At 45.3% G+C, this 12,988-nt stretch overlaps 1 protein-coding gene across 1 annotated transcript in view; it reads left to right on the top strand.

Annotated features, from left to right (window-relative positions):
* The first annotated feature begins 314 nt into the window (after nt 1–314).
* Nucleotides 315–12,988, top strand: part of NLRC3 (NLR family, CARD domain containing 3) — a 32,140-nt gene continuing 19,466 nt past the window's right edge. The window contains exons 1-4 of the mRNA XM_006897434.1: nt 315–332; nt 7,447–7,648; nt 7,747–9,457; nt 9,926–10,012. Coding sequence (XP_006897496.1) covers nt 7,471–7,648; nt 7,747–9,457; nt 9,926–10,012 — 1,976 coding nt within the window. The 5' untranslated portion in view covers nt 315–332; nt 7,447–7,470. The remainder of the gene's footprint in view (nt 333–7,446; nt 7,649–7,746; nt 9,458–9,925; nt 10,013–12,988) is intronic.

The raw sequence follows: 12,988 nt of genomic DNA on the forward strand, positions 1-12,988 counted from the left end.
GGGTCTTCCTAGGGCTGAGTTTAAGAGACCTGGCCACCAAGGCAGGCAGCATGGAAATTTAGAGACACATCCCAGAAACAAAGTCCCAGGTCCTTCCTAGGGGGCAAGCCCCAAAAGGAGCTGAGTCCCAAGAATACCTGGGGTGCAGGCACTGAGGAAGATGGTGTTCGGTCCCCCCTAGTCCCTTCTGGCCCTGCCTTGCCTGTCACTGCTCACTACTGGTCATCAGCTTCAGTCTTCCTAATAAAAAACTGGATTTAAAAGGACCCCACAGAGCTAGATTAAACCCTAACCACTGCTAATCAGCGGTGTCCCTGCCTTAGATTACGCATGCGTTCTGATGGAGTGTGTGAATCATATGCATATGTAACACAGGCCTGGGACATCTGTAGGTTCGATTGCAGGCCAATAAAGTGAATATCACAGCAAAGCAACTTACACACATATTTGGGGTTCTCAGAACATAAGTTATGTCGTTTAGTATATTGAGAGGAGTTCTGAGGCCGTAACGTGTTACATGTTGTGCTGCTACCCAAAAGGTCACTGGTTCAAATCCATAAGCTGCTTTGGGAGAAAATTATGGACAGTCTCTTAAAAATTTATAGCCTCAGGAACCCAGTAGAAGGACGACTGTGAGTCAGAATTGGCTGATGGCAGCAGCTTTGGCTTTTGGTTTCATCTGCTGCATGTTCAGAGAACTCAATTTAACTTTAAGGAGGCGTGGCCATAGATTAGCAGCACTGCTGCCTCCACCCTCCTCCTGACCCCAAGGCAGGACTGCTCATCAGCACTGCGCTTGGCTTGAGATGCCGTCAGTGAAGTGTGCAACAGCATCATGGAAAAGTTAAAAATAAACGCAATATGTACGAAGTGCAGTAAAGCAAAGGACAGCAAAATGAGGCATGCTGGTACGTATGCATGTCTTAGCTACTCATGATGTAATTTCTTTTTAAACAGCAGCTGTATACAATTTCTTCACCAATAGAATTTTTTCATTTTCTAAAGGTGAAACAAAACTTGGAAATTTTGCACACTCAGATTTTGTCCTTTAATGCCACAATGCCACAAATCACTGGGCTACTCTTGAGGACCAGTTGGGGGTGAAAGTGGTTGCAAATAATATGACATCAGTACAAAGACGTGTTCAATCTGAAACTCTGGTTTAGTTCATGTTGTGCAGGATAAGCATAGATAAATTATGAGTCACATGCTTATATTGTCACTGGTACATTTTTATGAAGTTAGCATGTGGAAGTTTGGAATAAGTTTGTAATGAAAAGGAAAATATAATTGCTATTATACATAAGATTTATAAAATTTACGTTTTTTGGTAAAATTATTCAACTCATATATCTGAAAATACAGAATATCACTTTTTAATGAACAAGTTTATCTTACATGTCACATCCGTATCAATCAAATTTCTTAAGAGAAAGTCAATAGAAGGGAAATGTAAAATATAACATATTTATGTTATTGTTATGTGCCATCAAATCACTTGTGACTCTTAGTGACCCTATGTACAACAGCCCTATACTCTGCTCTATCCTGTGTCAATCTTATTGTCTCCAATACACTCACCCCCACTACCCCAATCACTGAATTAATCCATCTCATTGAAGGTTTTCCTCTCTTGTGCTGTCCCTCCACCCTCCCAAGCATGATATCCCTCTCCAAGGACTGGTCCCTCCTTGCAACATGTCTAAAGTATGTCAAACAAGCTTCAGAATCCTTGCCTCCAAGGAGCAGACTGGTCTAACCCTCTCTAGGACAAACGTATTTGATCTCCTAGCAGTCTATTCAATACACTTCTCCAGCACCATAGCTCAAAGGCAATAATTCTCTTTCTATCATCCCTAGTCATTGTCCAGCTTCCTGACGCATAGAAAGTAATTGCAAAGACCATGGCTTGAATCAAGTGCACCTTAGTCTCCAGACTGACATCATTGCTCTTCAGTACTCTGGAGAGGTCTCTGACAGCAGACTTTCCCAATGCAATTTTTCTTTTAAACTCATGGCTGCTGGTACTAAGAGTGTTGATTGTGGAGCCAAACAAACTGAAGCTGTTAACAATCTCAATCTCTTCATTGTCTATCATGATGCTGCCAATCGGCCCAGTGGTGAGAATCTTTGTTTTCTTGATGTTGAGCTTCAATCCATATTGAAAGCTACAGTCCTTGACCTTCAGGTCCTCCTCAGTTTCAGCAAGCTGGGTTGTATTATCTATGTAAGGCAGATTGTTGATGAGTATTCCTCCAATCTTGGTGCCGCATTCCTCCTCACAGAGCTCAGCCTCCCAGATAATCAATCTATTCTGCATACAGGTTGAAAAGGTATGGAGAAGGACAAATTCCTGGCATACACCCTTCCCAATTTTGAACCATGCAGTGTTTCCTTGCTCTGTTCTCATGAGTACCTCCTGGTCCAAGTATAGATTTCACATAAGCATTATTTCCTCAAATAATTATTCAATTTCCTTGCATGGATATATGTGAATATTAAGATTAAAATATTGTAAATGCCCTTCATTGTTTTCTTAGAAGATGAATTTAGAAAAACACTCATTATTGCAGAACATAAGCATTTTGTAAGATAGATAAACATTGTATTTTATGTCTTTTTAATGTGCTTACTCTCTCATTTACTAACATATAGAGAGTAATATTAAACACTATGTCCCATGGGGGGAAAATAAATGGCAGCTGTAATACTAGCTATAAATTGTCGTTCACTCAAGTAGCATCTAATGACCACAACAAGCAATTAATAGTGTTAACTTAATGCCGAAGAGTCATATGTCATATGGCAGCTTAGTAGAATGAGATCGATTGGGTTATACAGTTTTTAGTGGAAGCAAAGTACTAAGGTTTTTACTCTATAGCACACTGTCTACAAAAAGAATATTCCATATATTCTACAACAAAGAAACCAAGTCAGGGGCTTTAGTTGTTTCAGTAAAGTCACTGTAAAATCCTGTGGATCTCCACAAGGGGGAAGCGACTTTCACCAGCTCTGCTCTGAATAGATCATAGTCCAATTTTGATGCTAACTTGTGATCAATGCTATAATTATAAATAAGCCAATGAAAAGATGTCATAGAAGAACGTATGATCAGAAAATAAGCACTACAATAACTTACTATATATTATTTTTAGATAAGCCTTTCATCTCTAACATGGTATTGAAAACATTTTCTTCTATTCTTTGCTCTTACCAATTCTTCAATTATTTCATCACAGTTAAGGGGCCAGACAATATCTACTATATATAATAAGGACAGGGTGTTGATTCTAAGTAATTTCTTGAATCATTGTGGTACACAGAAGATTTTAGGGTCTCTCTGGCATGAGAATTACCATTCTTTTGTGCAGTTTATGATCATTAAAGTTAGGAACATATGCATGAAAACAATCTGGAACAAGGGATGTATTGCAGGGTGGGCTGCGGGAGGGGGAGGGAAGGGGATGAAAATGTGCAAAATGAATAAATGAAAAAAGTTAGGAACATATACAAAGCAATTTAAACTTTTGGATATATGTTGTTGTTGTTGTTATGTGCTGTCGAATCACTTGCGGCTCATAGCAACCCTATGTATGGTAGCTCTGAACCCTATCTACTCTATCCTGAGCCAACCTTATTGTCTCTGACCCACCCACCCTCATTACCTCAGTCACTGACTCAATCCATCTGGGATGTATAATTTTTATTTTATCTACTATTATAGAAGCAAAGGGAGCTTTGGGGGCTTAGTAGTAAAGCATTGTGCTGCCAATTCAAAGGTAAACAGATCAAACCCACCAGGTGCTGTGCTGGAGAAAGCTTGACAGTCAACTCTCATGTGATTTACTCCCTCTATAAAGCCACTGGAGGGTCAGCTATGAGTGGGTTCTGACTCTGAATACACAACAACAATTATGGAAGCATATGTGCCTACACGAGCAAAATTTTTCCTGAATCTGCAATTGTGTTTCTCACATAAGAATGAAGTTGGAACACCTCTCCATAAAGTTTGGATTTAAGTCATTGTGATAGCGCAGTTTGAATCCACCAGGTGCTCTGCAGGAGAAAGATGGGCAATCACCTCCTGTATAATTAACTGCTTATGAAAATCTACTGGGGGGGTCACTTATGGGTTGGTTCCAGCTCAATGGTACAGAACAACAACAACATATATAGGTTAAGTCATTGTGATAAGCCTCCTCTAGTTTATTAGATCCTTGCATTCTTCCTCAGATATATCCACACTAAGAGGGAAACTCTAACTGAAATATACTCCTACTTTGTCCTTTTTTATGCGAGATTCATGTGTGTTACTGTTCGGGTGGTGTGTGGTTATATGACATTGGTCTAGGGCACTCAGTACTTCTGGGGCACTTCTATAATTTACCTGTTTCTTTCACGTATTTCCTTGATGAACAGCTTGATGATCAGTAAGGAGCAGTATTTGTCTTACATAAGTTTTTAAAATCTTCTCTTAAATTATTAATGGCTGGTAGGGATCTGTGCATGTCTTTAAATTAACTTTTGACTCATTTGGTGGAAATGCTGCAATATAAATTATAAACCAATTATAACCAATGCAAGTGTAGTATCTAGCATTTGAATTTAGTTGGCCATGCTTTCAGCTTCTCTTTTGTTGGTTTTCGACTTCTCACATACACCACTGTGTTTAACACACTTGAATCTTGCATGAAAAGTAGGGTAAAAATGTATGAGGCTCTTCGAAATTGTCCTTTTTAGACACTGTGAATATACTTGAGGAAGAATCCAAGGCAAGCAAGAAACTAGGGCAGGCTTACTCCAACAGTCAAGGTGGAAACCTTTATGCAGAAGTGTGACAATTTCATTCTTACATGAGAAGTAAGTTTACAGTCAGGAAAGATGACTTTTATTCATGTATGTGTGCAGGCTCCTTTTTGTGCCTGAGGCTCAGCAATCTTTTCTCTGGTATTTAGAATCCAAGTGCAAAGTTCCGGAATTGCATTTGATGCTATGGTCTGTGCTTTCCAACAGGTATTAGAAAAAAAAACAATGGAAAACTTTATTATTGCCTAAATAAATGTATTTCCAGAAAAGCTCATCAGTAAGTAAAGGTGGCAAAAGACATGTACAATCACTGAACAGAAAAATATCAACTGCTTTCAAATAACAATCTATTACTTTGCTGTGTCCTACAATATTAAGTGAATATGAAGCACAGGGTCTGAAAACGATATCTTCATTCCATTCTAAGGTTTCTGCTGCAGGCCTTTATATGCCCTGACATGCTGACAGCAATGTCACAGGACTGGCCCCGGCACTCTGCAATAGGTTTTTTGTTTGTTTATTTTTTAATAATTTTAATGAACATTTACAGAGATTTTGGATTTCCATTCATTGCTGCACTTCTCTCCCCGCCGAGCCCTCCCCACTCCCCCCAGTTCGCTCCTCTCTTTTAAAAGTAAAAGAAACACTCCCTCCCTGGTACACAATCCCCCCGCACCCCTCCCACTGCCCCAAGTACATTCCACTATGCAACCTTAATTGTGGGCTCTTGTGATAACCATAATACCCTATCATACAACGCTTTTAAATTATTCACTCCCTCCTCTGTTCCAGTGCAGTATACACAATTTATCCAGTTTTTCTCAGTCTTACCCCCACCCTGATATCAGTCCCATTTTACAGCAGTGGCACCATGCAATATTTGTCCTTTTGAATTGAGATATTTCACTCAGCACAATGTCCTCCAAGCTCACCCATTTTGAATAATATTGCATGAGTTCCTTGTTTTTCAATGCAGGGTAGTATTCCATTGTGTGCATATACCACAGCTTCTCTAGCCATTCATTTGTTGATGGGCACCTGGGTTGTTTCCAACTCCTTGCTATTGTGAACAGAGCCGCGGCAAACATGGGTGTGCATATATCTGCTTGGATGTCAGTTATGGTCTCTTTGGGATATATTCCCAGTAGTGGAATTTCTGGGTCAAATGGTATCTCTATTTGCAAATTTTTGAGAAAGCGCCATACTGCCTTCCACAGTGACTGCACCATTTTACACTCCCACCAACAGTGAATAAGGGTTCCAGCTTCTCCACAACCTCGCCAGCATTTGTTGCTTGCTGTTGTTAAATTTTGCTATTCTGTCTGGGGTGAGATGATATCTCATAGTTGTTTTGATTTGCATCTCTCTTAGAGCTAGGGATTTTGAACATTTCTTCATGTGCTTGTTGGCCATCTGAATGTCATCTTTGGTGAAGTGTGCAATATGTTTTGTGAACTTCACGTCAGTGGTGAGGACTTGTTCAGTAATTTCTTCATGGGTGTGACCTTTAATGCTAGTAATGTGATAAAACCCTGGACAGTTTTTCGTCTGGTGTAGATATGGTGTCTTAAACAGTAGTTAGCAGTTTCATTTGAGGAAGAGCAGGAGTGGATTCTACAAGTAGAATTATCAAGCTACACTTCACTGAAAATAGCTAATAGAACTTTACCACCTGTTAATTCATTCATTCTTCACATATTGTTTGAGACACATATAATAGGTTTCCTTTGTGTTACCATATTTAGAGACATGACCTGATAAAAAAATGGGTCAAACTAAACAAGAAGAAGCTCAAGTGAACCCCAAAGTTTTCATTTTGTAGGGCAATAAACTCAACAAAAGAGAGGAAGACCCTCAAACAGGTGGACTGACACAGTGACTGTGGCAACAGGCTTGAATGTGTCAGCAAGTGCAAAGTCGGCACAGTGTAGGGCAACTACACTATGAGTTGTATTCAACTTGACAGCACCAAACAACAAAAAAGCTCTTCATTCCTTCCTCAAAAAGATAGTCTGCTTTCAGTCATTGTTACAAAGACAGCAACAATGTGTCACAAATGGATTTCCAGTAGTGATGTTCTTAATTCATTTGTGTCTTCTAGTTTTCTCTCTAGAATCATGAGTGAGGGATAGCCAGCTCCTTTCCCCTGATCCCTGGGCTCCACTGGAGGGGCAGCTGCAATGAAAAGACTTTTTGCTGGTTGCATGCCAGGTAAGGAGGCCATGTGGACAGTCCTGGGGACAAAATCCACTCAAGTCCTAGGAGAAGAGAGGCAGCCGTATTCCAGCAGGGTTACCTGCCGGCTCACAGGTCAGGCCTCAATCTTACTGCATCCCTCCACTTCCAGGAGAAGCCAGGACCACCCAGAAAAATTTACTATGCAGGGGCTTTGGAAGCAGTCTCCCTTCCCTGTGACTCCTTCCAACTCATCACCATTCCCAGGCTACTGATGAGGACGCAGTGGGGTGGTAGTTCTCCTAGGTAGGACTGTTTCCCCACCCAGGGAGGAGCACCCCTTCCCAGCTGGGTGGAGGTACTTCTTGGGGGCTAGACTAAGGGCCTCCTCTGGCCTCCTAGTATGTCCCCAGGAGACCTTGGATGGAGCAGGGTTGGCAGCAGGGCTGGGTGCTCTGTCCACAGCTCCTGGCAAAGGCTGTGGACTGCATGCAGAAACAAGAAGTACGGGCAGGCGGGGAGGCCAGCCCCGGACATGGTGGCGGCTCCCCAGCTGAGCAGGTGAAAGCTCTTGTGGACCTGCTGGCAGGAAAGGGCAGTCAAGGCACTCAGGCCCCTCAGATCTTCGACAGGTCGCCTGATCTCCCACTGGAACCGCATGGCAATGGTAAGACAGGCTTGGGGAGTGGTGGACTTCTGCCTAAGCCCTTTCCTCTTCCCCTGCAACGTTGCCCTTGTCTCCCCACTTGGGCATCTGTCCCATAGATGCGAGAATCCAGAGACACCGGGAGGCCCTTTTGAGCAGGCTGGGGCTCAGCGTGGTGCTCGGGGAGCCTCCAGCGAGGCTGACCAGCCTCCTGCTTGTGGATGGCCTGACGGACCTGCAGCTGCGGGAGCACGACTTCACGCAGGTGGAGGTGACTCGCGGGGCCATCCGGGCCGCCAGGACTATCAGCCTGGACAGGCTCTTCCTGCCCCTCTCGCAGGTGTCCATCCCGCCCCGCATCTCCATCACCATTGGGGTGGCTGGCGTAGGCAAGACCACCCTAGTGAGGCACTTTGTTCACCTCTGGGCCCGCGGGCAGCTTGCCAAGGAGTTTTCTATGGTGCTTCCGCTCACCTTCCGGGAGCTCAATGCCCATGAAAGGCTGTCGGCCCACAAGCTCGCCTGCTTCGCCTGCCCGCACCTCGGGGAGCCTGGCCTGGCAGCGATGGCCTTGGCTGGGGCCCTCCTGGTCCTGGACGGTCTGGAGGAGTGTAAGGCACCTCTGGACTTCAACACTGCGGCCTGCACAGACCCCCGGAAGGAAATCCAGCTGGACAGCCTCATCACCAACATCATCCGTGGCAACCTCTTTCCAGAAGTTTCCGTCTGGGTCACCTCCCGCCCGGGCGCAGCCAGCCAGATCCCAGTGGGCCTGGTGGACAGGATGACAGAGATCCGGGGCTTTAACCAGGAGGAGGTGCAGGCGTGTCTGGAGCACATGTTCCCAGAGGACCAGAGGCTCGTGGACTGGGCGCTGGCCCAGGTTCGGGCCCACAGCGCTCTCTACCTGATGTGCACTGTGCCCGCCTTCTGCCAGCTCTCGGGGTTGGTGCTTGCACACCTGTACCGCCACCAGCTGCCGCCCCCAAGGACGCTGAGCGAAATCTACTCCTGGTACTTCAGAATGGCGCTGGGCGGGGAGGCCCAGGGCAAGGCCAGCCCCCGCATCGAGCAGGGGTCCCGGCGCCTGGCAGGGACGCTGGGCCGGCTGGCCTTCCACGGGCTGGTCAGGAGGAAGCATGTGTTCTACGAGCAGGACCTCAAGGCCTTCGGGGTGGAGCCGGGCTTGCTGCAGATGGCGCTGGGCGGCCGCCTCCTGCAGCAGGAGGAGACGCGGGGCTGCCCAGCAGCCTACTGCTTCCCCCACCTGTCCCTGCAGGAGTTTGTGGCTGCCAGCTATTACTATGGCGCGTCCAGGAGGGCCATCTTTGACCTGTTCCCGGACAGTGGTGTGTCCTGGCCCCGGCCCGGCTTCCTCTCACACTTCCGGGGCGCTGTGCAGCGGGCCATTCAAGCCGAGGATGGCCGGCTGGATGTGTTTTTGCGCTTCCTCTCTGGCCTCCTGTCTCCGGGGGTCAATGCCCTGCTGGCTGGCTCCCTGGTGGCCGCAGGCGAACACCACGGCTGCCGGGCACAGGTGGCTGGGCTCCTCCAGGGCTGCTTGGCTCCTGAAGTGGTGGTCAGCCCGCGGGCCGTTAACCTGGTACGCTGCCTGCAGGAGCTGCAGCACACGGAGCTGGCCTGCGGTGTGGAGCAGGCCCTGCAGCACGGAGGCCTGTCCAGGCTGAGCAGGCCCGCACACTGCGCCGCCCTGGCCTACCTGCTGCAGGTGTCACCTGCCTGCGCCCAGGAGGCCGATCTGTCCCTCTGCCTCAGCCAGGCTGTCCTCCGGAGCCTGCTGCCCCAATTGCTCTACTGCCAGAGCCTCAGGTGGGCATTGGGAGGGGCAGGGGCAGGGGGCAGAGGAGTGAGAAGGGCTGGCCATGGTTTCTGCCCTTGTGCTCTCAACCCCACCCACTCTACTTGAAACCACTGCTCAGGACCTCAGCAGAGGGAGCGGGGAGGGTGGAGGGCCAAGATCCCGGGACCAGAGAATAGTTCCTTCATTGAGCATGGTGCCTCAGAAGTGCAGGTCACATGTGAGATTGCTGGGGTGACACAACCCTGGGCAAAAACTACAGATTCATAGCATCTGAGCCTCCAAGTTCACTGTCCTCAGGGAAACTTGAAACACTGTGTATGTGCTCTGTGTGGATCTTTGTCTCACAAGGATGGTGATGGTCTAGGGGTGGGGTGTTCAGCTTGGATGTGGAGACCAGGGACCAATGCTCAATCTCAGGCCCCAATACAAGGACCTTGTACAATGGTATCATGTGCCTCACTGTTCTTCTTGGGCAGGCTGGACACCAACCAGTTCCCAGATTCTGTGATGGAGATGCTGGGCAGTGTGCTGAGTGGGAAGGACTGTCGAATTCAGAAGATCAGGTAACCTTAACCCTGGGGATCCTGCCCAGGGGTCCTATCTGTCATACAAGGTTCGTGGCTCCTCTCCCATCACCCTCACTGCTCAGCAGGCTGGCAGCACCTTCACGGAGGGCTGTCTGTGACTCATGTGCTCAGGCTGCAGTCAGCTTTTGCCCATTTTAGAGTCTCAGGTGGTTCATCTGTGAGAAGAGAGAAGTTATATGAGTCTCACATTGTCATGGACAAAAGCCTTCTCAAGAGCCATTTATGTTGACATGGTGCCAAGTCTAATTTTCCCTAAATTTCTACAAAAGCTTAACCTCTGGGCATCTAACACATTTCACTCATTCTGTTCTATATAAAGGACACTAGTGGCTAATCAAAAGGCTCATGGTTAGAACTCCCTTTCCTGCTTCTGAGAGGAGGAGGAACAGCCTGCCCCTGCCGAGATGTCTGGCCATCATCATGATTGGCTCTGCACCTTGGAGTTCACTCGCTTATGCAACAGCCCAACCACTTGCAGACTTCAGGTTGGCACTGACTCAGAGCTGGCCCTCCAGTTACCAGAGGCTGGAAATCATGCAGGAGGAGATTGCTTGCTCATCTTTCTTCCTCAAAGAAACTGGTAAATTCAAACTGCCTGAGTTTGGATCAGCAGTACAACTCCTCACTCACTAGGCCAGCAGAGTACCCTAACTATACAGAAAGTCACCGTAAGTTCAAACCAATTTGATGGCAACTAAAGAGAGCAATGTTGTAATTAGATGAGTCTTAAATGTTAATGGAATCATATGTCTACATGCTTATGGAATCTCTCTTGTAGTAGCACTCTGGTTGTAGTTGAACCAATGCGATGACATGCAAACCTAGACAGGTGAGTTTAGGTCCCAGAGAACAATTTTCATCCTTGACAGTTTTCCAAGTTCTGAGTATTTCTCTGAAGAATTAAGAACAATTAGTACAATAGACTTGATCTTGAACAAGACTCATAAAAAGGAGGAAAATGGGGATAAAAATGTTTTAAAGCATTTTTTTATTCCCAAGTCTTGGTACTTGCAAGTTTGCTAGGTTCTGAAGACCATTGTAGAGTTCAATGAGTCATTTCACAATCAGAAAAATCATATACTCTTGATCATGATTTTATTATAACAAAATATGGAAAGACCAGCTTCCATCTGCCTTTCCCAGTGATGTTCCTATCTACTGGGTTTAGTTCTCCCAGAAATGACGTGTGACAATGTACAGCAGTGTTTTTCCATTATGGGTTAGCCACATAAACATGGTAATCATGACGTGTCTGACCTTAGTCTCCAGTCCCTCCAGAGATGAAGCTGATGTCACATGACCCAAAGACCCACCAGAAAATATACTGTTTGGTATAAACTCTCTAAATTGGTCCAGAACCCTCGAGTAAAAAAAGACGCTGACAATAACTAGACAGGGCATGCCAAGAGCCGAGAGCCCACTCTCCAAGACAGCTGGACCTTCCTCTGGACAAGGTTAATCCTTCCCCAGCATTGTTCTGAGGTTTAAAGTAATTAATTCAAGTAAAGTTCTTGGGACAAGTAGGCATAGAAGTGGTGTTATTGAAAGAGAAACAGCTGTCATTAGGGATATACCTTTGCCTTCGAAGTTAGTGATATAAAGGCAGTCTCTTAAAAAGAAAACTAATCAGAGGCATGTGGTTCGAATCCACCAAATGCTCTGCTGGAGATGGAAGGTCCATATCCTCCTGTACAGTCAGATATGACACGATGGTACACACATAAAAAATAATAAAATAAAGAAAAATAAATTAAAAAAAGAGAAAACAAAAAAAAAAAGAAAGAAAGAAAAGAAAAAACTATGGCTTCATTGTTTGAGGGCTTTTTGGTGTTTTTTGTGTGTTTTGTTTCGGTTTTTTTTTTACTTTATTGAAGCCTTCAGAAACATATTTAGCACATAACAAGTAGTCAGCTTACAGTGTTTTACTTAAAGGAGGCCAAAAGTGCTCGGACATTATTCTGAACAATACTCAACTATTCTTCTATAACCTGTGACTTTCTTCATCGCTGCACATATCCTCAGTGTGATGTCCTGGCTTGGATGGTCCTAGTAATTTGTCTTAGAATAGGTTGACTTAGAGAAGCAAAACCAATTAAATAAACATACTGCTAATATTCACTGTATCAAGTCAATTGTGACTCTCCATTGGATTTACAAGGGAGTTCTGGTGACCTAGTGGCAAGAAGCTGCACTGCAATCCCAAGAGAAAGATGGGCAATCTCATGCCTCTGAAAACCTGCCAGAGGATCAGCTATAGGTTGGTTCTGACTCAATGGTACAACAAGAAGAACAAATCTCTATAGGATGAGACTGCTGGTCTTTTGCCCACAGAGCAGCTTATGGATTGACCTTTCTGCTAGCAGCACATCCCCAACATGGTGGACTTCTGTAACTGCCCTCGTTGCTTTGTTCAGCCAGGTAGATGACACAGTGGCTGCACCAGTGGGCTTCAGCAGAGCAGAGATTGTGAGCATGGTGCAGGATCTGTGTACGTGGGTTATGAGCCAGCACATGCTGTAAGACTGAACACTTTTGTTCTGTTTACATGGGGTTATGAGTCAGGGCCAACTCAACAACACCTGACAAAAGCAGCGTGAATATAGAAGCTGTCGTGCTGAATTCTGGTGAACGTTCCTGTGGAGCCATTTGCCAGAATGAGGATCTGTCCACCCACCTTTACCCTACCTTCTCTGGTATAAGGGACACTTCAGTGCCTGGTTCTCCCATTTCAATGAATTACCTCTTCTCCATCTGTGTGCAGGCCTGATGATGATCGAGTTAGGTGTTCAAATTACAGGTATGACATAACGGAAAAGATAATTTTAAGGTTGCTGAGGAAGGACAGAACCAAGTTCAAGAAAGACAGTTTTTTTAAAATTATATTTTATTAATTTTAATGAACATTTACAGAGATTTTTATTTCCATTAATTCATTGTTTCACTTTTCTCCCT

Source organism: Elephantulus edwardii, unplaced genomic scaffold, assembly GCF_000299155.1.
Source record: "Elephantulus edwardii isolate Elephantulus edwardi_28Jun2011 unplaced genomic scaffold, EleEdw1.0 scaffold00209, whole genome shotgun sequence".
Taxonomy (NCBI): Eukaryota; Metazoa; Chordata; class Mammalia; order Macroscelidea; family Macroscelididae; genus Elephantulus; species Elephantulus edwardii.